At 39.5% G+C, this 25,733-nt stretch overlaps 5 protein-coding genes across 7 annotated transcripts; 2 read left to right on the top strand and 3 right to left on the bottom strand.

Moving 5' to 3' along the window:
* Positions 1–237: 237 nt before the first annotated feature.
* Positions 238–5,034, bottom strand: wdr83os (WD repeat domain 83 opposite strand). Its single transcript, XM_032562999.1, has 4 exons — positions 4,871–5,034; positions 4,185–4,290; positions 3,376–3,473; positions 238–833 (listed from the first exon to the last, which is right to left on the bottom strand). Exons 1-4 carry the CDS (start codon positions 4,918–4,920, stop codon positions 767–769), a joined length of 321 nt encoding a protein of 106 aa, XP_032418890.1. The 5' UTR covers positions 4,921–5,034; the 3' UTR covers positions 238–766.
* A 114-nt stretch (positions 5,035–5,148) lies between these two features.
* wdr83 (WD repeat domain containing 83) lies at positions 5,149–8,956 on the top strand. Of its 2 annotated transcripts, none has more exons than XM_032564118.1 (10): positions 5,149–5,319; positions 5,586–5,700; positions 6,242–6,362; positions 6,585–6,690; positions 6,791–6,839; positions 7,110–7,236; positions 7,321–7,388; positions 7,487–7,595; positions 8,198–8,312; positions 8,432–8,956. In XM_032564118.1, exons 2-10 carry the CDS (start codon positions 5,598–5,600, stop codon positions 8,594–8,596), a joined length of 963 nt encoding a protein of 320 aa, XP_032420009.1. In that variant the 5' UTR covers positions 5,149–5,319; positions 5,586–5,597; the 3' UTR covers positions 8,597–8,956. The 2 variants fall into 2 exon arrangements, with proteins under 2 accessions (XP_032420009.1, XP_032420008.1); XM_032564117.1 differs by having other exon boundaries at positions 5,149–5,323.
* A 284-nt stretch (positions 8,957–9,240) lies between these two features.
* On the bottom strand, positions 9,241–12,711 carry LOC116720725 (artemin). Its single transcript, XM_032564120.1, has one exon. It carries the CDS (start codon positions 10,722–10,724, stop codon positions 10,269–10,271), a length of 456 nt encoding a protein of 151 aa, XP_032420011.1. The 5' UTR covers positions 10,725–12,711; the 3' UTR covers positions 9,241–10,268.
* Positions 12,712–18,977: 6,266 nt separating this feature from the next.
* LOC116720192 (transcription factor IIIA-like) lies at positions 18,978–20,353 on the bottom strand. The gene has a single exon (XM_032563322.1). It carries the CDS (start codon positions 20,319–20,321, stop codon positions 19,245–19,247), a length of 1,077 nt encoding a protein of 358 aa, XP_032419213.1. The 5' UTR covers positions 20,322–20,353; the 3' UTR covers positions 18,978–19,244.
* On the top strand, positions 20,313–24,916 carry yju2b (YJU2 splicing factor homolog B). Of its 2 annotated transcripts, none has more exons than XM_032563321.1 (10): positions 20,313–20,424; positions 21,054–21,085; positions 21,423–21,476; positions 21,556–21,638; positions 22,152–22,207; positions 22,298–22,358; positions 22,459–22,601; positions 22,705–22,877; positions 23,458–23,596; positions 24,200–24,916. In XM_032563321.1, the coding sequence occupies exons 2-10, from the start codon at positions 21,083–21,085 to the stop codon at positions 24,664–24,666; spliced, it is 1,179 nt and encodes a 392-aa protein (XP_032419212.1). In that variant the 5' UTR covers positions 20,313–20,424; positions 21,054–21,082; the 3' UTR covers positions 24,667–24,916. The 2 variants fall into 2 exon arrangements, with proteins under 2 accessions (XP_032419212.1, XP_032419211.1); XM_032563320.1 differs by having other exon boundaries at positions 20,370–20,500.
* Positions 24,917–25,733: the final 817 nt, after the last annotated feature.

The raw sequence follows: 25,733 nt of genomic DNA, 5'->3' as shown, positions 1-25,733 counted from the left end.
GGAGTCAGGAGAAAATATAGTGGAGCTTGCTGAAACGTGGCAAGAAGCCATGCAACTGTGGTGCCCAGTCGGCAAGGCTGCGTCGGAGCCAGCCCTGGAGGGACGTGAGTTATATAGCATTAAATCAGTCTCGCGTCCAGCTGACTTCCAGGTTCGTGTCTGTAATCTGCAGAATTACTCATGCAGTTAATGCAGTCAGCGCCTTCAATAAATGAGAAACGAGAGCACGACAGACAAGACTGTTTTAAGGTTTATTTTATTGGGAGGGTCATTTAATTCAGGGGGTTTCAAGCGTTTTAGAACATTATAAGCTTTGTAAAATACCACCATCCTGTCTGACAGAACGGTTTATGCCAGTTTTGATGCACCTGAAAGGAAATGAAGGTTTTAATTTATGCGATTCTGAGAAAAATTAATATGGTAAAATTAGAATAATCTGCTGTTGCATTAAAACGTGTATAGAAGAAAGTTTGTTGTTTCTTAGACATCCCAAAATCCCTCGTCTCACCTTTTAGATTCATACTGGACAGCAGCTTTTTGTAAATAACCAGACCGCTTTATTCAGAAAAGTATGCAAAAATTTTTATATTTTAAGATTTCATCAGCAACTAAAAAGAAAAAAAAATATCATACAGGATTAAAACTGTAAAACATGACTGTCATTTTTTTCTGTTTATGTTGTTGCTAATAGATGACTCCATTTTTTTTTCAGGGAGTTGGAGGCAATTGTGGCCAACTTATGCTTTCTTCTGTGATTGGCCCTTGGTTACCATGGTGGAGACATTGGCTGTGGGTTCTGGAGGTATGACATCACTACGGCTGAGATAGACAACCTAAGAAACACAAAACATTGGATATTAAATGTGCAACCTTGTTGTAAAGCTCAACAGAAATTCGGAAACAATTATGTTTATCTAACAATTATGTTCATCTAATCTACTTTAAAACACAGATGTGGAATAACATTATGTTAACACTAGTCTTGTGTGCTAGTCCCTCATACAAAAACAGGAACTAGTGCCCTTTTGAAAGAGCCCACTGCCAACTTTGTCTTGATCAGCATATAAAAACTCTTCTTCAAAATTTGGTAAATAGTTTTTGTCTACACTTATTTTTAAACAGAAAACAAAATGCAAGAAAGAACTGTTTCCTTGCAGCCTCTTAGTATTGTTGTTTTATAAAGTTCTCAATAAGCATATCTGAGTGTAATTTATAGAAAAGCTACTTTTGCTGCTATAAATAAAAGAAAAACCTGTCATATGTTTACAAGAAAAAACTTGAATATCCTTTGATGGTGAAATCTTGTAAATGTGCAAGGAAAAAAAAGTAATTTTCTATGATTGCAGGTGTAAATTTAAAATGTATTTCTATGACACTATAAAGTAGAAAATCTGTAATATATATATATATATATATATATATATATATACACACACACACACACCAGTGACGTGCGGTCAGGGGAAGCAGGTGAGGCATAGCCTCATCTGTCATCATGGAAAAATAATATATAATAATAAGATCATTTATATCGCTATTTTTCTGTTCAGTCTTCAGTTTGTACTATAAAGCAGTGGTCCCCAACCCCCGGCCCAATTGGTACCGGGCCGCGCCAGAAATAATTAAATATTTCAGTGTTATGTATTGAGTCTGGAGGATCTTTTATTTTGAAAATCCTTTAACCGGATTCTGTCGGTTATGTCTTGCGCGGCAACAGACAGCATCGGTTTCGGTCTCCTCCCTACGCACACCCCCCCTTCCCCGGTCCGTAGCAAATTTGCGAAGTCTTAACCGGTCCGCGGTACTAAAAAGGTTGGGGACCACTGCTATAAAGTACCTACTTTTCATATAGCTTAACCAATTCTGATTATTTTTTCTTCAAAATCTCTGGATTTTCGCATTTTCCCTTTCAAATGCTCAGAAGCGAAGCCGGTGAGGCAGCAGCGAGCTGAGCCTCACCTGGGATTGATCAACCTCTCGCTAACTGCACTGGCTGCCATTTTATGGGAGCATGATCCTCCTGTCTGTACGTCACCAATAAAATGGTTAAAAAACATTCAATGTATGAACTGATTTTCCATAATTTAGCTTATTTATATAATCTACAGTGTTTGTTGTCACCAACTGTGTGTGTAATGTGTTTTGTGTGCTGAGGAGCGATCAGAAACTGCAGAGAACAGATTCGAGGCGAGGCAGGGAGTTCTCCTGCCTCATGCCAGGGGGCGCTCAGGGGGCAGACATTGTGACTCCACAACTGCAGAGTAACAGACAGTAACAGCGAGCTAGCCATACAGTGGCTGCGCTGATACAGAGAGCGAGAAAGAAGTGGTTTTGAGTTGTACTTTAACAGTTTTTCCTTTTGCTGTGGAGAACAGCACGAAATTAATAATATCTACATGTATAAGTTTGATTGAGTTAACGGAATTATTCTACGGCGGCAGCGCGGCTATACATGGCATGTAGAAGAATAGTCTTTGTCCGCATGCCCGAAATTTCCTTATATAAACAATAACATGCAGGGGGTCTATTTCTGTAGATCTGATTATGATTAAGTCAGTGCCTCACCAGCTATGAACCTCACCACATGTCACTTATATATATTTATATATTGATGCAGTCCACGTCACAAATATACAACTTTATAGTCTCGGAAAACTGTTTTTTTTTTTTTGTCCTGATATTTTTTTTAAATACATTTTAAGGATTTTTCACTTGGTAATGTCATAGGATATTCTAATCTTAGAATACCCTACGTTAGTCTAAATTTACATCTTTAATTATGGATCTTTTTTCTTGCACATTTACAACTGATAGAATATTCAAAATTTTTTGTAAATAAATAAAATTTGTTTTGCTTTTTTCAAACTAATTTTCAAATTTACAATGCAAATACTGTATATCTTAAGTTTATCATAAATAAAAATATTAAAGACATTTATTATATACATGTACAATTAATCTAGAAATTTCTGTGTTTTTTGGCAGCAATGTACTACCCCACTGCCATATTGCATTTTTCATTCATCTACCTTGGCCATAACACCAAGTTTCACCCTATTAACCTCAGTACCCCTCCACAGCACATTTACCCTGTTCAGGTCTTTTACCTTCGCTTAATGACACCTGAGATACTTTAATTATATCTTGGCTTTAGACCAACGTACCAAAACTGGCTCTGAACCAACTTTTACTCAAGTTCCTTGATTAGCAGTTTTCTGCTGAGCTAATCATTCTGCAGCACCAAGTTTAAACTTGTTATGGTCTCTTATATCTTGCACAAGCTTAACAGTTTAACGTCTCACAGCCTAATTGGCATAAACATTGCATATACGTACAAATCAACGTAATATAGAAAAATGGAGTTGGAGTACTCACATAAAGCTGCTCATCATCTGTTTGGTGTCTTCTGAACTTCTGGAGTTTGCAAAGCTGATGAAGGAGCAGTAGACGGCGATCCAGGCGCACCACTTCAGCTGAAACACACGAACTTTTATTTCATTTTAAAAGAAAATAAGAGCGGGTCGCTAATGGTGTCCCTTGTGTTGAAAGTCAATAGCTGCCCTTCATCCTTTTATTTAAAAGGTGAGTTTACCTTTAATCTTCTAAATGGAACAACTGGGATAGACCAAGGTCTACCCTTCATGTCTATCAGTGAAGGGTAACAGGCTTCCAGCAGGCGCAGATCAACACCCACTGAGACTCAGAACAATAGAGACGGGAAACGCAACTGAGTAGCTGTGAATATAGGCGCAACGATAAAATCAATGATGACCAGGAGAAGATCATTTTCAGATCCACTGGCCCTGACTGATGACCATCTCCATCTGTTGGGAATTATAGAGAAACGCAGGCAGCCTTTTTGGACACTTTAGAGTTAAAATATAACTCTACTATCTTTAGAAAACGAACAATGACTGCTTTTAGAGTTACTAGTACAAACTCTGTTTTAAAAAATCTTGAGTAAAATCCTTATTTACAATGAGATTTCTGTCACAAACACTGGTGAAAGCTGACCTATGGCAAGACGGCTAGGAAAGACTTTTCTTGACTATTGTGGTTTTAGCGTTTATAAAGTAATCCAGATAATTTTAAGTCGATTCCAGCCACGAAACTCTGATTGCAGATCTAGCTGTGAAAATGTGCACAGTTATTTTTCATTGTTGTTTTGTATTTTTATTTTTTACCTTAAGCATGAGCCCACACATGCTGAAGATCATGCCGAGCAGGTTCATGTAGTCAGGAGTGGGGTCCTCTAGTGTGGGGTTGGTCTCTGTGCTGGGAGGCTTGTACCTGCAAATACAAATCCTTATATTAACCAAAATAAGAAGAAAATGAGACCGTAATAGACATAATAGACTTTTACCGTGTGCTTGTAATACATCTTACCGCCCGATGTGTCACTAACAAATAATGCAATTTTCACGTTTGCTTGATAATTAATAGTCCTGGTACGTATCAATCTCTTACCACAAACAGTTGCACTGCCCTCTTGTGGATAGTCTTCTAACATATAAAAAAAATGCAAATAAATGCTTTAACTGCTCCAAGAGCTTCTTTTAAAAAAAATACCAGAGAAGCGCTGGTACAACTAAAGGCAACTCAAACCAGAAATTAATTCAAATTGTGACAAAGTTTAGGTACACACTGACAATAACATCTTATGTAAATGCTACCTGGCTTTAAACTCCCATAGTTAATCACCGTACTGTTATCATAACTGTCGGCTTTATAGCGTCTAATCACCTAACTAGTACTAATCCCACAGTAAAGTACTCACGAGTGACTGGGTTAGCATTAGCTAGCTATTGCTGGTCAGCTAATTCATTCGGCTTGTCTTGCTTTTTTAAAAACTAACAGACACAAAACTCACCTTAAAATCTTATTTTGTCTCCTCGGGTCCATCATACTGTTAGTAGACATGTTTAATTATAACGTTATCCTATATGGACGTAACGGGAAGTATATTTAAAAGTCCGCTTAGCGACCCACAGCTGATTTGCCTTCTCGGTTAGGAGAAAAGAGAACCGGGGTCGTTTCCGGTTACTTTCAATATAAAAGCTTTGGACAGTTTATGGGTAAGCAGCTTATGGGAGAACGGAGGAAAACAGTTTTTGAACGTTTATTTTGAAAGTGCTGTTGAACCCCAGTGTGCATTGCTTCCGCGTAAATCTGCTCGTGCTAGCAGTCGTAGCGAGTGAAATAAGAAAAACTAAGTTGTTGATGGCGTACAAAACTGCGGATTAATTTACTTTTTCAACTACTTTAAACAAATATAAAAATGTCTTTTCCAGAAACGCTACCTGGTTAAAAAAATCTCCAGTAGGTAAGCTCAAAAAGTTACTTTTGACTTATGTGAAGTAAACGTATATCAATATTGTAGGTCATATTTTTCTTTACAAATTAAAAGAAACTTGCTCTCGTATTTATAGAAGACTCACCTAAGCTTTAACCTAAATTAGGTTAAAGTTCCATTAACCTAATTTAGGGGAAAAAAGTATTCTTACGTAAAATAAAATATTGAACATGAAATAAGCGCTTGAGGTATTTTGTGTTTTAGTGTTTACCCGACATGCTTCACTTCACAGGTCCCGTAACTAATGGCGTTTCCTCAACCCAAACCTCAGCCTCCTCAGCTTCCTCAGCATCTTCTGAGGACCGTTAACTGTCAGCAAGGAGCAGTGAGAGCAGTTCGCTTCAATGGTACGAGTCATAATCCTAGCTTTTTACAATTACTTTTAGAGATTTGCTGCTCCCCCCCCTTCATTTGAAGTCTACTCCTTTTGTATTACTAGTTTCAGAAGGTGTGGATGGAATCACAAATAAAAAATCACAATAAATCAGTTTTACGTCACTCATGCAAACCTGTATTAACACAACAGACAGATTGGAATGAGCAAACGAGAGGAGTACAGATAGCATATTTCCCTCACATACAGTTTTAGATCAGTTCAGGAACAACATTATGGAGGGTCAGGGCTAAAGCGTGCAACCCGGAGACCTTTAAGTCCTCCACGGACTGTCACAGGTTTGAGTCCCACTTCCCCCCCACCCCCAGTAACCTGCCTTCCTGTCTGAACACTGTCATATGAAGACCACTAGAACCGGAAAGAACTGTAAAAACAATCAAAAAACAGTTTTGTGGATATTTCAGAATTTAGACATAAGAGGCATAAGAAAATACAGCAGTGTATGACAATGCGCTCATGTCCCTCTTTCTCTTGTTCGCTGCACGTTCTGCCAGTGGATGGAAACTACCTGTTGTCTTGCGGCAGTGACAAATCCCTAAAGCTGTGGAGCGTCGGCCGAGGGACGCTGCTGAAGACCTACAGCGGTCATGGATATGAGGTTCTGGACGCTGATGGGTGAGGGCGTTTGCTTCAGTTTTCAGAAGTAATTATTTGTGCGCAGGATGGGTTACAGAAAATATAAAGAGTGAATACCAAAAATGCAGGAAGTATCAAGACGAAGATGCAATAGGCGATGCTGTCTTTTAGCATGATGATTTTAGGGCAAATTGTCCCATTCAACCAAAACATCCAACACACTCCCTCTGCAGAAAATAATAGGGCCTCCTGTTTTGACAGTTCCTATGACAACAGCCAGCTTTGCTCCTGCAGCTCTGACAAAACTGTGATTCTGTGGGATGTTGCAACGGGTCAGGTCACACGCAAGCTCAGAGGACACGCTGGGGTGAGTTAAACTCACTTATTATATTAAAAATGTAAACAGCGCTGTGCCTCCATATTTTGATCCCTTATTGATACAATTTTTCTTTTAATTCTCTTTGCAGAAAGTTAACTGTGTGCAGTTCAATGAGGAGGCAACGGTCATCTTATCTGGTGAGTCATCGCTTGTGGAAAATGTCCACTATGTGCTCTGGAATAAGGCCATTTGGTAGTCCTGCTGGCTCACAAGTTGGAAGGTTTACATTTCTGGCGTTTATTCATTTATGCAATTACATTTTTTATATATATAATTTTCTGCATATGTGAGTTCTCATTTTTGAAACTTTAACTATATGTAGTGTTTCAGTACTCTTTTAATGTAGCTTTTATTTCAGATTTTTATGTTGGTTTTTTTTTTCTTTCTTATCTTTCCCCATCATCCAGGCTCCATAGACGGCACAGTGAGATGCTGGGACACAAAATCCAGACGAAACGAGCCCATCCAGGTCCTAGATGAGGCTCGCGACAGCATAAGTAGCCTTAAAGTTTCACAACATGAACTCCTCACTGGGTCAGCACATCAGAAATGAAGCCGTTCCCCTCCTAGAGTCCTAATGTCGTTCAGTAACAGAGTTTGCCGTTTGCTTTCGTTTAGGTCGGTGGATGGCAGAGTGAGGCGTTACGACCTGAGGATGGGACAGCTTCATGTTGACCTCATCAGCAGTCAGCGACTTCGTTTCAATATTTTTGTGAAATTCTTTTTGAGCAGGGGAAATTAAAAACTGAAATTCGTTATTACTGTGTACGTCTGTGCGTTCCAGGTCCCATTACATGCGTGTGTTTCAGTCAGGACGGACAGTGCACCCTGAGCTCCAGCTTGGATTCAAAAGTGCGACTTCTGGACAAGAGCACTGGGGAAATGTTGGGAGAGTGAGTGCTTATATATACATATTTAATGTTTGTGGTTAATATTTCCTATCAGAAAAAGCAAAGCAGGAAAAACATGTTTTTCATGACAAACGTCAGAAAAACAAAAACGCTATAAAGCCGCAACGGTTAGTTTGCATTCATTTCCTCAGTCTTTTTTTTGGCGTTGCCTTTGAACTATATGACTTGGGTCAAACATTTCGCTGCCACCTGTTGGGTTGGTGCAAGCGTTTCGCTTTTCCCACCAAATGTAACTCTCAATATAATTTCTCATTTTACTGATAAGTTCTAAAATGTTAGGTATTTTTAGATATATCAAGTTCACATTCTCTCTCAGACTGGCCTCCAGAGTTAATATTCTGCTAAAATATGTGTTGAATCTGTACAATCCACAAAAATGCCAAAAAATATTTATCTTTTTTTGTGTGTTAGAACAACACATTATGTACATTAGATGCAATTTGAACAGTTAAAAAGGACCCAGGTCAATAAAACTTGTTAATTTTTACTTAAAGAAAGAGGCTAAATTTAGCTGGTGTAAATTGTTTTAGGTAGATGATTTGCTTTGACACCAGTATTGTGTCTGCTGATGTGGACTCATGTAGATACACTGGACACAAGATGAAGGGCTACAAGTTGGACTGCTGCCTGTCCAGTAAAGACACCCACGTGTTGAGCTGCTCAGAGGACGGACACGTCTACTGCTGGGACCTGGTGGAAGTAAGCGGGAAGCTAAACCGCTTCACTGTCCTCTTGAATATTTACATTTTAAAATCCTAATCTAGTCTTTTAAGATCGAAATCTGACCAAATACGTCTTGTATCCGTCTGAAACCGCAGGGATCGTTGTCGTTAAAGCTGCCGGTGGGGAAAGCAGTCGTCCAGTCGCTGTCTTTCCACCCTACAGAGACCTGCCTCCTCACTGCCATGGAGGGCCACGTTCAGGTGTGGGGGGCACAGCCAGAGGAGGCACAGGACGACACCCCGGTCAGTCAGAATGGCTGAATGGACTTGAATTCCTCTATTAGAGATGCAAAATATTGTAACATGAACTAAAGAAGTTTCCTAATTTTCTGATATTCAACATCTGTCCATGTAATCACAGGGCTTTTCGTCTGGAATTTGCTCTAAATTAAGAAAATCTGGGACCTTTTCTTGTAGTAATCCTGTCAGACATAATTATAATGATACATTGGAACCTTTGAAGTGTCATTAAAAAAAGACCAACATTTTTTTTTTAATATAATCTGATAATGATCTGTGTTTCATTGGTCACTCAGAGATGAAAATATTAGCAAAACAAGGTGCTGAGCTAGAACTCATAAAATACTTGATCAAAGGAAATAAATCACATATCACTCTTGTTTTTGGGGTTATTTGCTTTTATCCGGGTTTGCTTGACAGCGAAGGTGAAGTCGTCAAAATAGTAGCAACAAGACACTGGAAAAGTGGAAAATATGCAGATAAATTCTGATTGTTTTACCTGTTTTGAATATACATTTTTCTTCAACCACAGTATTTGATTTAGAAAAAAAAAGTTTAATACAGTAATGTAACAAACTGAATTGAAGTTTTTATATATCCGGACTGCCCCCCTATTTTCTTAACTATGTATTTTTACTATATCTAACCTATGGTAATACATTTTATAGCAGGCAAACCTCCATTATATTATTCTTATAATAGAATGAGACCTTACAGACTTCTTGTCTCACTGTGGAGTTCGAAAAGATAAACCCTGCATTTCTCTAAGTTGATAATAGAGAAAATAATTAAAATATTTTAGCATTATAACTGAAATGACTCTCCACATGTCCTACGTCTTTATGCATGCAATTTTTTTCAAAGAGACTGAAACTTTGCAATGTAAACAGATTACTACAAAATGAAATGCAAATTTCAAGAATTACACCCACTTAAAAAGAAAATTATTTAACTGATGTAAGGTTTTACATTATGCATATTTTAAAAAATTCAGCTTATTTAACGCACGTTGACGCAGTCAGCATCAGGATAGTGGATTTTGACCCACTACAAAAAAAAAAAAACCCACAACATTGTAACTTTGTATTTGTTAATGTAAATCGAAAAAAGCATTATTTGATAGAGAACACAACACACATAGCATAAATGAAACCACATCATGTTTAATGCATTTTACATTTACTGAAAAAAAAAGTAAATTTCAATTAAACGTGACTCCATTACAAAATAAATTAATCTGATCTAAAACAAACAAGCATTAAATAAATAAATATCTTTAGTTTTCACATATGTACACTTTATGTAGCTGAACAATTTTGGAGCTTAATTCAGCATCGTTTGTAAATTGGGAAACATTTCTAAAGAGCTACATTTTTTTTCCATGTTTGTTTTTTTTTTTAATAAATATTAGCTTATTTACAATTATCTTGTAATTCAAGTTAAAGCGATGGTTCCATTTTACCTTAATTGGAAATAACATGAACTCACAAAGCAATGCTTCCTGGAAATCTAAATCATGGATAAAACACAGAAATCTGAGTCAAACATTAGAATCTGCTCATGAAGGCTCTTTTCTGAAAAAAAAAAATTGAGTTATTCGTTTTCTTTTCGGAGTAAGTCAAATCGTCCTCTCCAGATGTCTTCAGCTCTCTCTCACCTGCCCCTTCCTTACTACCCTCGATCGGGGCCGTTTTTAGTCTGCACAGCCGCAAGCGGCGGCAGAGAGTTTCTCCACCTTGTGCCAGCGGTGCGAGTTGTCGAGGAAGGCCATGTCCTCGTAGCGAGTGGGCCTGCAGCACGGCACGCTGTGCCACGGCTCTCCGGGGGCCGGCTGCGGAAGCCGCCCGCTGAGCAGCAGGTTGCTGAGCGTGAGGTCGTAGTTGGAGCGGGCGTGGGGGCAAGACCCCCCGCAGTACTTGAACAAGACCGTCTCGTCCGAGTCGTAGCCCAGCCCCAGGTCCCGCACCTGCAGCAAGACGGAGCGGAGGCCGCACTGGGAGTCGGGAGCGGAGCGCCGCGTCCGGACCGGGACGGGCTCATCTCCGGAGGCTTCCCTTTGGATTTCTTCCGCTGTTAAAAATCTGCTTCTTCTGTCCTCGTCTGAAGGCGACACAGGTTTCTGCTTTTGGCCTGGAAAAGACAAATTCATCAACCTTTAACAGCACACTCCTTAACTTATTTGTACTGTCCCTAAATCGATGAGCCACGATGTCCCTACTCACCAATCAGAGACCTCAGCCAGCGGCCTTCTACCTTGCCGACGCAGAACAGAATCACGAGAACCTTTAAAAAGAGTTTCATGGTCACGGGTCTGGTCTTCGTCAAGTTCAATCCCTCGAAACGAACCGGAGACGTCTGCGTATGTCCGTCTAGAAGTGATGCCTCAGATGGAGACGAGTCACGACCTCCGATATATATCCATCCGGGATGAAGAAAGGGGGGGTGAGGGGATCGAAGGGATGAGACGAGGAGATGTAGGGGGGAGACCAGACACTAACCCGTTACTTGCCAGCCGACTCTTTCTCGCTCACCTGAGACTGACGGAGAGCGTAGGAGGGGCAGGCGGGCGCTTGACCCAGAGTGTGTCCTGTTGGGATTTTATGCGTTGGTGTAAATCACAAGGTGTTTCCCCCCACAGGTGTTTTTCCAAAGGAAGCCGGCCACTAACGGTATGGGTTCCCAAAAGGTTGATGGTTTTATTATTTCTTTTTTTTTTTTTTTTTTTAGAAGACATTTCGGAGAGTTAAGTTACAAGAAATATGAGCGATGAATGAATCAATTCAAAGCCAGACAGTTACGCTCGTGAATTAAATATCTTTGAGACAAAAATGTAAAAAAAAAAAAAAAAAAATTACGAGTATAGAAAACGTGAAAACAAAAACACGTTTGTTAAAAAGCCCCTCTGAGTTATTGTGGAATTAGCTGCTGTGGTAAAAGTCTGCTTTTTGTCTCTAATCCCAGTCTACACGCTAAATCCAGGGGTCAGAGGAAAGGACATCAAAAGGTCGAGCAATAAAAAAAAGAAAGAAGAAGAATCAGAGTTTTATAATTAGAACACGGCCTGGTGCAGGAGGAATTCCTCAATGGGTGACTCCTCTTGAGCTGGTCCATAAATTGAGGGATTTCACCAGCAATGTGTGGCTGACATGTAGAATATGTAGAATATGCATTATGCAATGATTACAGGGCCCAAACGGGCAGCGAGTGGAATTCGGAGATTGAAAAAAAAAAAAAAAGCACATCGGAGCCCAGTCTAAACCACGAAGGCGCAGGGCAAACACCTCGGCTCCTTATTTGGCAAACCAAGTCATTCAGACAGAGAAGAAAGACTGGCTGATTTGTTTTTTATTGTTGTTTGATTCACTGATGACTCAGAAAATATATTTTGATGATTACATGCTCACTGTGGCACCAAACCGGAACATTTAGGACCATCGATACTTGTACAACTCCTTGGATTATTCGTGGCCCTTGAATTATTCCACACACCTTAATTTCTGGGGTCTTTATGAGACACACCAGCACGATTGAGAAGTAGACTTTATTTTTGATCTTTTTTACAGATGTAAACAAAATGCAGGGTATATTTTTCATTTAATCGGTTAAGTCTTTTTTACACAAAGTAACAAATATGTTAAAATATGCAATAAACAGACAATTCAAACATTGTATCGCATAGGATTCAATAACATAGCATTTCTTTACTGGTGAATTAGTGAATCTGAGCCAAGGGAAGCTAAAACACCACAGGAGTTTTGGTTAAAACATATTTACAGACAAAGATGTTTTCATCTTAAATTGCAAAATGTATTTTTTATTTTTTTTGGTACAGCTTTGGCTCATTACTGCTCTGAATGTTTTTTTTTTCTTTCAGAAAACTGCCCTTTTTTCTGAGTCTTAATTAATCGTTTCATGCCAAAGTTAGGAGAGCTGTTGCTGTCTGTCAATCTGGGAGGGTTTATAAGACAAAAATGTTGCTCATTCTAGAGTAAAAAAAACATTATTCGTGAGTCCAAATGATCCAAAATCAGGAGTGGACGTCCCTGCAACTTCACCTAATGGTCAGAGAAGCTGCAAGACACACAAGAGTTTCTGGTCAAGCTGAACATGCCTGGCTTCCCTTGGTAAATGTTCAGAAAAACACTGCGCATCTACAGTGTTTTTCATCTGTTAGAAGGTAAAGCAGGAGAAGAGGTGGAAAAAAAAAATATGACAACTTGGCTGAGTCGGATCTGAATGCAGTACAAGACGTTTGGAGCAATGTCCCTCAGACGGAGGAAACCTGAAATAAAGACGATTTAGTCACAGCACCACATTTCTGTGAAAGCCATGCACACAAACAGCAAAATGTGGAATGAATAGAATCAAACATAAAAGAACAGAGTTTATTTAAAAAATAATGGTAAAATACAAAATATACAAAATGTATTACAGTGCAGGGACTGCATTCGATGTTGCATTTTTAAGCACATAATTCCTGGCTTCTGTTAGAATTTTTTTTTTAGACAAATGCAGCATGTCCAATAAAGCTCTTACCATATTTATGATTTTTAAACAGGTTCATCGATTACAACTCCGTTGATGTGATTTACTAAGGAATTATCCCTAAATCCTAAAATAGAACCAGCTTCCAAAATTTACTGCAAAGAATTTTAGTACTTCTTTTCAGGATGATGGTTTTGAGCTTGCAGATGATAAATGGTTGGATGAAAATGGAACAGGTGTGCAAACAAGTAGATGATTACTCAAACCCTCCAATAAAAGCTACTCTTTAGTTTCTTCTCACCTCATCCAGAATCACACATTAGCTCAAGTAGACAATATATCCAAAAGTAGGAACTGGGTCTGAGTTTGGAGGTGAACTTTTGATATTCGGAACATTATACTACTGATCAAAATGCTAAAACCAGATGAAAAATGGCCTCAACATCAGCCACAGTTTTTTTTTTAAGAAGCTGCAATCGGAAGCCTGCTTCAGCGGCCGCTTCGTCCATGACGGTCAGCATCTGTGACCATGAGAGCCGCTAACTGAAACACACATTCTGTCTGAGCGTCCGCACCAAAAATAATAAAGTCGGGAGTAATTTGGAGCATTGGTTTCTAATAAAGTTGCTAAGCTTCAGCTGGTCGTAGGTCGCCATCTGTGTTGAGGCCAGCACAGTGTAACGCTAACCAATAAATACGTAGAAGTTGGGGAGGGGGGAAGCAAGTTATTGCAAGCAACCAACTGAAATAGGCTGTTCATCAGCTGGTCAAAAGTTTAAGCCTACAGCATTTCAAACCCAGATCTTTGCAAAAATGTGGATTTAGTGACATTTTCTGTAATGTATCCAGATGGTGATACATTACTCCGATGGCAAAGGCAAAAAAGGCTTTCTCTCTTTGAGTGTCGTTCAAAGAGACGGCCATTTTAAACCAAAAAAAAATTCTGATTGTTATGGAACAAAAATGTCAAATGATGGACCCCGGAAATCCATCAAGTCACGAGACATTAATCTTGTCACTGGTGCCAACTGCAGCCCCGTAACCATCGGTGATAGAAGAATTTTAAGAACAGAAAACATCTGCAAAAGGTCTCGTCTCCTTCGGTGGCACAAAATCGCACAGTTGGAGTTTGAACGAGTGTCTAAACGTGGGACATTGAAAGATGGAAGAAAGTTCTATTATATGAAAAAAAAAAGAAGCAATCTTGATGGTCTTGATGTCTTGCAACGTTGCCAGCATGACAAGGAGATTGCGCCCGAGATGTTTTCTACATGGCACAGTGGAGGAGGCGCAACCCTGATCTGGGGGACTTTTTCCTGCAATGGGACAGTGGAGCTTCAAGTCGTGTTGTCAGGCAAAGCCCGTCTGACAAAGGATTTCCTCTGTAGAAACAACATCACTCTTTTGCTCCCCTCATCTAAATCCATTTGAGAACATTCGGGGTTGGATGGCAAGGGAAGTTTACAAAAATGGACACCTGTTCCAGATAGTGGATGCCCTCCATAAAGCCATTTTCACCAATCAGAGCAACATTCACAGTGGTAGAGTAATGAGACCTAGCTGGAGCTGTTTGAATTGTCTGGTACTAAAAGTAGTTTAGATGATGTTTGACAGAGTGGGACTATCTTAGAATATTTTTGTAATAATAAATCAAAGCAAAAAGAGATCATATGTGGGGTACCTCAGGGTTCTATTATTGAGTTACTTTTATTTGTGTGATTCTTCTAGCTCAGGTTATTGAGTACAACATTTTCTATCATTTCCATGTCATTAGCATGCAATATTTAACAAATCAAAAATCATTTTGGTAATTCTGACTGATCAATAAAAAAAAGAGAGAGAAGTTTTTTCTTAAACTTCAGACAGTAAAAAAAAATAGATGTAGGTGGGGTTTTTTATTTGGTGTACACTTCTGGTTTCAGCTTTTCAGAGCTGATCAATTAATCTGCAATCTGGAAACGTATATTAAACTTACATAACACTAAACAAATGCAGTCGGCGCAGTTGTGAGCAATTGTTGCTGCTTTTTCTTTCACTAAAAATGGAAAATAAAGACAAAGTGGCAGAGGACCAGACATATTCACATTCCCAGGGATACAGAAGAATTAAGGCAGAGTGACAGATAAGAAGACAAAGGGAAGCCAGAGGAGGTGATGGGAGAAATACAGTGGAGATAAAGAAATCCCTCTGGATTATAGTCTGAGGGACTGGTCTGGAATTCAGCATCGTCAGAAAAGAGGAATGGGAGGAATGTAGCAAGACTTTCCGGAACTGTCGGAAAGAGAGAAAAGGCTGAAATAGTCGACAGCATTTCGCAGGTTATCAATTACCGACATACTGTCAGCACATCAGCATACTCTAGAGGTGTTATGCACTTACAGTAGCATGAGAACGAAGGTTAAATAAAACAACAATAGAAAATCTTGTTCTCTTTTCATATATATTCAAAGACTGACCTCGCAACTTTTATTTACAAAAGCTTAAGGCGTCAGCGTCGTCAAGGACAAAAGTTATGAAAATCTGATTTATTTGCAGATGTTTTAGGGGAATATTCTTGAACTTTGCATCGACTGGCAAAGTAAAGTTCAAGTATTGTTTCTTATAAATTACTTATTTTATCTTTTATGTTTCCATTTTGAAGCTCTAACTGGTTCACTACCAATAAAGGCTAACATGCACACGCACACACACACACACACACACACACACACACACCCCCACACACACACACACACACAGAGAAATCCCCCACAAGCAAAGGGAAAGTTGTCCCAAATGTTTAACTCATTTTAGTACCAACTTCATAACATGGAAAACATGCAAAATGAATATTAAAAATAAAAAAAAGTGAATGTATGTTGCTGATGTGTCACTTTCTTAAGACAAATCCTCTGCTTTAACAAACAGTTTTTGCTTAACTGCTCTACTTCACAGACTTAGAAAAGATTTATATTTTTTTCTCATTGACAATTTATGTTATATGAAACGGTATTCATTGTCATATATTCTATGTATGTGTAATTGCAATTTAATGCTAAGTATTTAGTTTGTGTATTTTAGATAAATCTGTGCACTAGTGGGTATTTTTTAAACCCGATGTGGCCAATTTGTGATTTGCTTCATCAAAAACGAACCTTACCATGTTTGTGCTTAGAGTGGAAAGAAAATGGATCTAAGGGATAATGATAATAAAACTGAAGTATAGACTTAGCTTGCTACGGCAAACCAAATATGTTAAAGCATCAAAAATAAGTGTGAGACACTTAATATCTAAAAACGACCCCTGCTTTGTCGGTTTTACTGCAAGCGGTCACCTTGTGACTGGCGTTTGTAAGAAACATCTACATCCGATGCGCTTGCTGTAGGTGTCATGACTTCAGCAGCCATGTTGAAAAGGTTTGCCAGCATTTGGCATGGAGGATGACACAATACCAATTAAAAGGGGTGTGCTGCGCATTCCTGACTTGAGCCGGTCGGACAGTCAGCCCATATAGGGGCCGTCTGAGCCGAAAGGGGGCAGGAATGTGGGGAAGCAGAGTTCCCAGTAAGTGGAAATATTCACGGAGGACTTAGCCTTGGAATCTCAAACTTGTGCGGAGCGACTCCTGTTTACGCTGTAAATCAGCTGGTCCGAGCCGAGACGCTCGAACCGTTTGTCACGAAGGCACAAGAGGAGGAATGTGCAGGTTTGTGCTCCAGCTTTTTTTTTTTACCGCGGACCAGGTGAGAGTTCAGGGATGAAATCGCAAGAGAGCGCCGCCAGATGGAGGTCATGGACTAGTGTCACGCTGGCTGTAAATGTCTGCTGGCGTCATGATCTCGGATAGATGAGAGTTTTACTTATCCACTACTCTTGTTGCTTTTCTGTCTTTGCGGGTTTTCATTCTAAGAATAGTTAAAAAAAAACAGAAGAGCGGCAAAAGCCAAGGAGATGGATTAGCAGTGCTTGGCAACAACTGAAGTCATCATCCAGGACATACTGTGGAATATCATCTCTGCTGCTTAGAAATTGAGCTGTTAGCAGAACTGTGACTCTGCAACAGTCTTCAGTCAGAGGCCTACTCAGATATGTGGCGAGACTGACTGCTGCCATAAATCAGTCCTGTCACACAGAGACAGCTTGATTAATGAATTAGCTGTTAGCTGCTCATTTTGCTTCCAGGCTGGAGTGAAGATCGGAAAGCAAAAACCCATAACAACAAATTTAGCAGAACAACCCCATTTACTTTAAAACAATAAATTCATCAGGTGTTTATCCTGTTGTTGCTTAATGCTATAAATAAAATTACGTGTTAGTATAAATATTGTGCGTTACTCGGGTGGCAAAAGCAATAATAGTTGCCTTTTTGTTTTAGATAAATGCAGTTAGATACGCTATACTTTTTTTTGAGTCATTGTGTAACTATATTATTATTATTTCAACTAAAGGTTGTCACACTGTAAGAATCTCCAGTCAGCTCAATAACAACAGAAACAGAATTTGGCTTAAAAACACTTAAATAGTAAATATAATCAGAAACAGAAGAGATGCAGTATAATACTCCCCAACAAAGAAGGAAATACATAATTTTTTCAGCCCCATAGCATTTTTAGATTTGCATCTATTGTCAGAAATCCTTTAAGAATCTGCAAATCTGATACTGTTACATAAGAAGAACGCGCAAAACAAAGTCGGCCTTCTATCACCTGAAGAACATTTCCAGGATTAAAGGACTAATGTCTCAGATCTAGAGAAACTCATCCATGCGTTCATCTTCAGTCGTATTGATTATTGCAGCAGCGTCTTCACAGGTCTGTCCAACAAATCAATCAAACAGCTGCAGCTGATCCAGAATGCTGCTGCTCACGTTCTCACTAAAACCAGGAAGATAGAGCACATAACACCAGTTTTAAAGTCCCTCCACTGGCTCCCTGTAGCTCAAAGAATAGACTTTAAAATACTGTTGTTAGTTTATAAATCACTGAACGGCTTAGCACCACAATACATTAAAGATCTGCTGTTGTTGTATCAACCTTCCAGACCTCTCAGGTCTTCTGGTTCTGGTTCTGCTCTGCATCCCCAGAACCAGAACCAAACGAGGAGAAGCAGCATTCAGCTTCTATGCACCACAAATTTGGAACAAACTTCCAGAAAACTGTAAAACAGCTGAAACACTGACTTCTTTTAAATCTCAACTAAAAACTCACCTGTTTAGAATTGTATTTGAAATGTTATCAATTACAAATTTATTGATGGAACTTGACTTAATGTCGTGTTTTGATTGTTGATTCTATGTTGCATTGTGTTTGTGTTTGTAATGATGTAAAGCACTTTGAAATGCCTTGCTGCTGAAATGTGCTATACAAATAAAATTTGATTTGAATATAGAATAAGGTTGCTGAGTGTTATGAAGTATTAATATTCTGCTGCTCTTGGGTTATTGCACACATAGACTCCAGTTGTCTGTAGAGCCACAGGAAGCAATGACAATCATAATTTTCATGTCCACAATGTGGTGTTACTGATTGCAGTCTATGACTTATTATGCTCACGTTTTCTCTATAAAATACTGACAGAGCCCGATTTACACCTTTAGAAGTGGCTCACATTTACTGCAGCACCTTAGCTTTATTAGTGTTATTAAGGCAGCAAAAACATTAAGTTTAACATATACTGTGCAGCCATGATGTATTTAAATATACATATATAAAGTATCATTAGGAAGAATAAAAACAAAACATAGTTTAAGTTTAATTTCTTCACTAAAAGGGGAAATTCTTGGACATTTTTGCTGATTTTCAAGATCAGCTTATTGGCTAGAATAGTAAGAATATATAAATCTGATATATTTATGAGAAAAGAAAAAAAAAAGTGGCTCTCGCTACCAAAAGGTAAGCTTACATAAAGAACCTGAAGAAAGAAACATACACACCAGAATTTAGTCAACTGCTTTAATTCTTTTCAGAGAGAAAAAGGACACAGAAGTAGAAAGACTACTGTTGTGTCCGACAGAATAAGGTCCAGCCTCATTTCCCTCTGAACACCAGGCGGATACAGAGAGCATGCAGCGTATGAGATATGACACTGTGTCAAATCTTTCATATCTTCTCTCAACGACAGTGCATCGTGAACTTCAACCCCCCAAACTCTAATATTAGGTGCCTTCTGCTCTTACAGTGCTGACATGAATACTGTCACTGAAGCCTACGTTGATAAAGGAGGGTTCATTACATCTGTGAGTCCATGAGTGTCCACTGTGGGCTCACACAACAAAGACGTGTCCTGCAAGAGGGACACCAACACAACGGAACCGGGCTGCTCTGTTTTGTCTTGGCAGAGCCCACGCTTCGGGTCAGGTAGCTTTTCACACACCACCCTCTTCGCTTCTCTGTAGCCGCTCAGTCTGGACGCGATGGACCTCTTTGGCCTGCTCTTCTTCGGCTTCCTGCCCTCCGGGTCGTGGACCACACTGTGACGCTGGAGGCTGCGCTTCATGGTGAAAGCCCTCCCGCAGCCGTCATGAGTGCAGACGAAGGGGCGCAGGTTCTCGTGGAAGGAGCCGACGTGGCTCTGCAGGTTGAACATGGTGGTGTAGGAGCGGTCGCAGCCCTCTCTGGGGCACTTGTAGACGACCCGGGTGTCGGCGTGGACGCGCTGGTGCTGCTGGAGGAACCATGAGTCCCTGAACACCTTGCTGCAGTGCTCGCACGTCAGAACAACCCTGTGCTGCTCCTTCCTGTGCTTCAGCAAGTCCGTCCAGGTCTTCCCTGTGAACGGACAGCCCTCCTCCGCGCAGGGGTAACCTCTGTGGACCTTCTCGTGCCGCTTCAGCTTACTGGGCGTGGAGAATCGCATCTGGCAGCCATCGTGGGCGCACTGGTAGGGCGGCAGCTGCGTATGCTGCTCACACATATGGGCCCTCAGCTGCTTGTTCTTCTTGAACTCCTGGCCGCAGCCCTGGAACGCGCATGCGTATTTCTTCTGCTCGCGAGCGTGCGCGCGGCTGACGTGTCTGCTCCGGTTGGTGCTCGTGGTGAAAGCCTCCGCGCAGCCCTCCACGGAGCAGCGGAAGGGCCTCTCCCCGCTGTGGACGAGCTCGTGCCGGGCCAGGTGGTAAGGCGTGCAGAAGGACTTCCGGCAGCCCTCGTGCTGACACGAGTGTGGCCGAAGTCCCGTGTGTTTACACAAGTGGGCGTCCAGCTTCCACTGCCTGTTGTAAGCAGCCGAGCAGTCCGGAAAAGAGCAGAAGAAGCGCCTGTGCGGCTCTGCTTTGGTTTCCATTTTCAAGTAATAGAAGACGCCGGGACCGGATACGCGCTTCACTGTCGCACGGCGATATTTCCGGCTAAATTCGACGTAACATCCGACGGGGCACGGAAATTACGTAGGACGCTGACGTTTGTTAGTTGTTGTTTTTTTTTTTGTTTTTTTTTTTTAGCTGTGTTGCTAAAACACAACTTGTAAGTATATTCTAATGTCTCAGGTGTATTATTATTCTCAGTATGAGTTTACTTAAAGATCCAAACCTACTTAGTGAGACTCTTAAGTTATTCTGTGTTTATCTGACCTTTATATTTGCGTGCAAATAATACGCACGTTACAAAACTAGCTAACCGCTGCTAACGTTGCTTACCTGGTTCTTAGATATTAACGGTAAAATCAGCTCCGATTTACCCTTAAAACTGATTTCACTGAAAGCTGTGCAGCTCTGCGTGTAAACCCGCATGTCAGGCCTGCCTGGGCGTTACGGATTGAGAGTATTTGGTGGTGCTACTACAAGCAGATATTTTAGCAAAAAGGCATAGTTAAGAAAAAAATCTGTAAAATATAACGCCTTTAATATGGTTCTAGGTTTATATGAAACGGGTTGTGGCGTTAATACCATGACCTAGGAAATGCTTCACAGTTACAGGCTGAAAAGCCAAATAAAGCCTCAACTTCATGTAAAAGCCTATTTATAAACTGAGCATGACTTTTTGTCTGTAACACAATTGACCTATTTTATGTTTAAAGGAGCAAAGTGCTGATCTCCAGCTGTCACTATGGTAAGATGAATTGTTTATAATTCGCTTGTATCTGTACTGATCCGTTTAATTTGACAAATTCGCTAAAAAAACAAACAAACCCTCAGAATAAAACATTTAATCTTAATGAAAAATGAATGAAGATGCTGAACTTGACAATGTCAAGTTGACATTGTTTTTTTCTTCTGTCTCTATAAAGTTTACCATGTGTTAAAGTCTGTATTTTATCTGCTATCTCCTAAATTTTTATGTCTTTAAGTAACGAGATAAGATGCTGTCCTTTTCTCTCTTTTTTAGAGCTTTGTCTGTTTCAGTATGAAATTTGCTCTCCTTTATTGACCCGCTTGTTCCCTGACAGGGTGAAAGAAAAGGAACCAACAAATACTACCCTCCGGATTTCAATCCAGCCAAGGTGAACGTCTGACCTGCCAGTTGCTGTCCAGACGTTTTTGTGTTCTACACTTACCTCTTTTGCCATTCTTTGTTTTTAGCATGGCTCCCTCAACGGCTACCATAAAACTCATGCCCTGCGGGAGAGGGCGAGGAAACTGTCCCAGGGCATCCTCATTATCAGGTTAGTACGCCAAAAAAGTGAAATGATGTTGCAGTATTATCTTCTCTTTTAACTTTCAGGACTTTCTTCCTTTAGTATTTGCTGATGTGGTCAAGATTGAGATCGCTTTTTAGACCCCTGTAGGAAAATAATTTTTGCCCAAGCAACTCAAAAATAAAACAGTAAAAATAAAAATAGAGTAAAAATAATTACTAGATGTGCAATATACCACAAAGAGTCTGATACAATCAGCCATATCATTAGTTACCAGCAGCTGTAGTAGTGAACTCTTGAGCCAGCCATGATGAGTGAAGGGAGGTGATGTTACTGTCTGGGTTGCTCTGTGCCTGCCTCCAAAGACGGGTCCATTTGGTTCAGCTCAACTGCTGATATTTCAGTTCAGTTCGGCGTTATTACAATCATATCGGATTTTCACTACATGAGGATTTTTACCAATCAGAACATGTTTTAATATATGTAACATTCAGCCAGATTGTTTGTTTGAGTTGTACCTGACTGTTTTTGTCTGACAAGGTTTGAAATGCCCTACAACATCTGGTGTGATGGCTGCAAGAATCACATTGGCATGGGTAAGCTCAAGTGGAAAAACTGAAGCACAGTTATTCAGTCAAACGAACCATCTCTTCGTTTTTATAACCCAAGCGATGTGTTTTGCACAGGCGTGCGTTACAATGCCGAGAAGAAGAAAGTGGGGAACTACTACACCACGCCAATCTATAGGTAAAAACAAAAAGCACCAGGCATACTTTATAAAGTTTATTTTGACAAAACATATGTTTTTAAATAATAAAAAAATGCTTCTTTCTGTTCTCGCATGTAGGTTTAGGATGAAGTGTCATCTGTGCGTCAACTACATCGAGATGCAGACGGATCCTGCGACTTGCGACTACCTGATCGTGAGCGGAGCGCGCAGGAAGGAGGAGCGCTGGGACATGGCTGAAAACGAACAGATCCTCACCACAGGTAGAAGATTTGTTCTCACCTATAGTTTTTGCTCCCATTGTTGCCTGTACGTGCGTGTTTTGCCCCGTTGTGATCGGTTCATTCTCGCGTCCTCTCGGAGCAGAACGGGAAGAGAAGGAAAAGCTGGAGACGGACGCCATGTACAAACTGGATCACGGCGGGAAAGACAAAGAGAAGCTCACAAAGGCTCTGCCTTCTCTGTCCGAAATCCAGGACTATCAGTCAGGCTGGAAGGATGACTTTCAGCTCAACAGCTCCCTCCGCAGGAAGTTCAGAGTGAGACGTTAGCTATTTTACTTTCTCCTTAAACTAAATTCAAAAGATGAAAAAGTTAATTATTTTCAGAAAAAAAGATTGCTTGTACATGTAAAAGATTTGTAGATCTACATCTGTTTACCTGAGTCCTATAGTCAGTATTCATTTCTGATTCATATTTTCATAATGCTCAGCTGATTTAGTCTGCAGAAATACATTTTGTTCCATAAAAGATTCAGAATGTTATTTCTTTCCTGTCGTAAATCTATATGGCATTTAAAATAAAGTTAATAACTGAAGCTTTTGTTTTTCATGAAGTCATGACATTTAACCAAATTATTTATTCATTCGGTAAGCAATCATGAGGTAAACTTTGGTAAAGTCATTTTTTAAGTGTTGCCTTTCAAACTTTCTTATGTAGTTTATTTAAAGATATATCAATTTTGCTTTTTTTCCTCCCCCTGTATCAATAATTGGCACAAGAACTCTGGAATTATTATAAAGCTAAATATGATTTCCCATAAATGTCCACTACAGATGTGTTGTTTTTTTTAGGTGTGTTCCATTTTAAAATAAGATTTTTATTTATTTGACAATTCAGGTAGAGAAGAAAGTTCTGGCCGAACAGGAGGAGAAAGATAACGCTGTAAAGATGAGGGCAAACTTATCCATACCACTGCTGCCGGAGAAAGAGGAGGACAAAAAATTGGCAGGACTACTAACGTACCAAACACCCGACTGTAAGTGCCACATACAGAAATATGCTCTCTCTCCTTAAATAATTCACAAATATGTTTACAATTTATTTTACATCTTTCATTTAAAACTTAATTTACCTGCTTAGTTAAATACATTTTATGTCAACATTATAAACATCCTCATACATGTAATACAGCCAAAACTAGAACTTATTATTCACCAAGTAAAAAGATACATCCACCTATTTTCCAAAGCCATGATGTCATCATCTGGTCTTTTCATAATTTCTTAGCTAATAGTAATCATTCGCTATATAAGCTTCTGATTCTGAAGACATTAACAAATAAATCTGACATATTTTTTTTTGTACATTATTGCGCCATTTAGCAAATAGAAATAATTTTGGTGCATTTCTGGTTTTAACTGCATATTTAAGTGTTCAAGTGTATTGCAAGGCACTTTTTTATTAGTCCAAGCAATACGTCCTATAAACGTTCATAGAAAACAGTAGAATTAGCAAAGAAACAAACTTGATGTATAATTTTGATACAGTTCTATAACTATACATAAAACCTTTTGGTTCCCGTGTATAAAAATTGGATGTAATCTAATGAATAAAATGTTACTTTTTATTTTTTTCAAAGCTTATGAGGACAAACGGCACAGCAAGCGGAAAGAGATCGCCTCTCGTTCGTGGTTCAATACCTCCTCCTCTCCAGCGGGGGGCGCTGCAGGCAGCCTGCTCCATAAGCTAAGCCTGCAGGGGAAAGAAGCAGCTGTGGCCAAAGCCCTGGGTTCCTCCCAGAGCCCGTTAATTCGCAGACGCTCCAACGGATCTGGAGCTAAAAATGAACAGTGTGCCACCAGAACCCAGGGAACGTCTCAGCAGGAAGTCCATACATGTGAAGAAGAACCGCAAAGCGTTGGATCTCTACTAGGACTAGAGAAAAATCACACTAATTCCAAAGAGCTGGTTGCCAAAATTGCAAAGGAAACAGATCAAAGACTGATTGATACCGTGGACTGTGGGAAGGAGAAAGAAGAAAATAAAAGTTTTGTAGGAATCACGTCACTGGTTGCCGACTACAGCGACTCAGATTCTGACTCTTGACTTCGATGTCGCCTAATAATCTAAAAAAAAATGTAAATGCTTATAAGAATTGAGGCAATCTGTTGTAGCATGTTGCAAAAGCAATACTAGTGTTTTGAGGTACAGTATGCTCTGGAACTTTACTTTAAATATTTTTTGTCATCAGCTGAATGCATTTGTCATCGCCTCAGAATGGATCTGTGAATGTTTTACATGCATCATCTGTCTGACAACCATTAAAATATTGTTCACTTTGGTTTCTCTCCTTGAAGTGAGGTCCGGCCGTGTTCTCTCTTTTTAAAACTGGCATAAATTTGCTTCACCATTTTAGTTTTTGTTGTTTTTTATTTTTAGGTCTATTCCTGTTTTAAATGCCAGTTTTCATTGTGAATTTGAACTTTGCTGTATTTTTACAGCCAGCAGATACGTTTTCTCATGATAATTATGTTTTCCAGCAATTTTAATAAAGTTTAGATGAGCTATGGACAAAATATGGGGTCATCAGCTGTTTAAATAGTAATAAACGAGATATGTAATCTGATAAACAAAATTATTTGTAGGTGTTCAGAGGGGGCTAGCAGAGCTAAATTTGACTTTAAGACTAAAATATCTTCAGAATCTGAAGTTGTTTCATCTCAGCACAATAACAACAGATGTTGCCTTTTAATATAAAAAACCCTAATGTATAAGTACCATTTCTAAAAAAAACCATGCTGTTTGTAGTGGCAGAGTCATTTAGAACGGTAAGATTAAGAGTGTCTGTGTTTTTTTTTCTTCTCTTCCAGTAGCAAGTGAGACACTTTCATTTTCAGCCTGTCCTATGACATAAACCAACAGTAAGAGTTGTCTTTAAACATCATGGAGATGTTTGAGTATGAGTCATTTGCGTTTCCCTTGTTTTGTTTTGTAAACCACTGGCTAGTTAACTAATCCGTTAACTAATTTTAACGGATTAGTTATTTCAACTAATCCGTTAAAATACGTATTTTGTAATCTCTGATATTGCTTTTCTCCACAGTGGACCTCTGACCCTTTGGCCAAGCTCAAAGGCTGCTCCTGGTTTGTTTTTCTGTTTGTTCATAATCGAT

Source organism: Xiphophorus hellerii, chromosome 5 (assembly GCF_003331165.1).
Source record: "Xiphophorus hellerii strain 12219 chromosome 5, Xiphophorus_hellerii-4.1, whole genome shotgun sequence".
Taxonomy (NCBI): domain Eukaryota; kingdom Metazoa; phylum Chordata; class Actinopteri; order Cyprinodontiformes; family Poeciliidae; genus Xiphophorus; species Xiphophorus hellerii.
This window is presented reverse-complemented; position numbering and strand designations above follow the sequence as displayed.

Excerpts from the sequence above, each read along its gene's own strand:
- yju2b (XM_032563321.1), top strand. Across the intron at positions 22,359-22,458 it reads TACACCACGCCAATCTATAG|GTTTAGGATGAAGTGTCATC; the intron begins GTAAAAACAAAA and ends TCTCGCATGTAG. Across the intron at positions 22,602-22,704 it reads CGAACAGATCCTCACCACAG|AACGGGAAGAGAAGGAAAAG; the intron begins GTAGAAGATTTG and ends CTCTCGGAGCAG.
- LOC116720192 (XM_032563322.1), bottom strand. The coding sequence starts at position 20,321 with ATGGAAACCAAAGCAGAGCCGCACAGGCGCTTCTTCTGCTCTTTTCCG.
- LOC116720725 (XM_032564120.1), bottom strand. The coding sequence starts at position 10,724 with ATGAATTTGTCTTTTCCAGGCCAAAAGCAGAAACCTGTGTCGCCTTCA.
- wdr83 (XM_032564118.1), top strand. The coding sequence starts at position 5,598 with ATGGCGTTTCCTCAACCCAAACCTCAGCCTCCTCAGCTTCCTCAGCAT. Across the intron at positions 7,237-7,320 it reads CAACATGAACTCCTCACTGG|GTCGGTGGATGGCAGAGTGA; the intron begins GTCAGCACATCA and ends GCTTTCGTTTAG. Across the intron at positions 7,389-7,486 it reads TCATGTTGACCTCATCAGCA|GTCCCATTACATGCGTGTGT; the intron begins GTCAGCGACTTC and ends TGTGCGTTCCAG.
- wdr83os (XM_032562999.1), bottom strand. The coding sequence starts at position 4,920 with ATGTCTACTAACAGTATGATGGACCCGAGGAGACAAAATAAGATTTTA. Across the intron at positions 4,291-4,870 it reads AGACAAAATAAGATTTTAAG|GTACAAGCCTCCCAGCACAG; the intron begins GTGAGTTTTGTG and ends TTGTATTTGCAG. Across the intron at positions 834-3,375 it reads CAGATGATGAGCAGCTTTAT|GTTGTCTATCTCAGCCGTAG; the intron begins GTGAGTACTCCA and ends TGTGTTTCTTAG.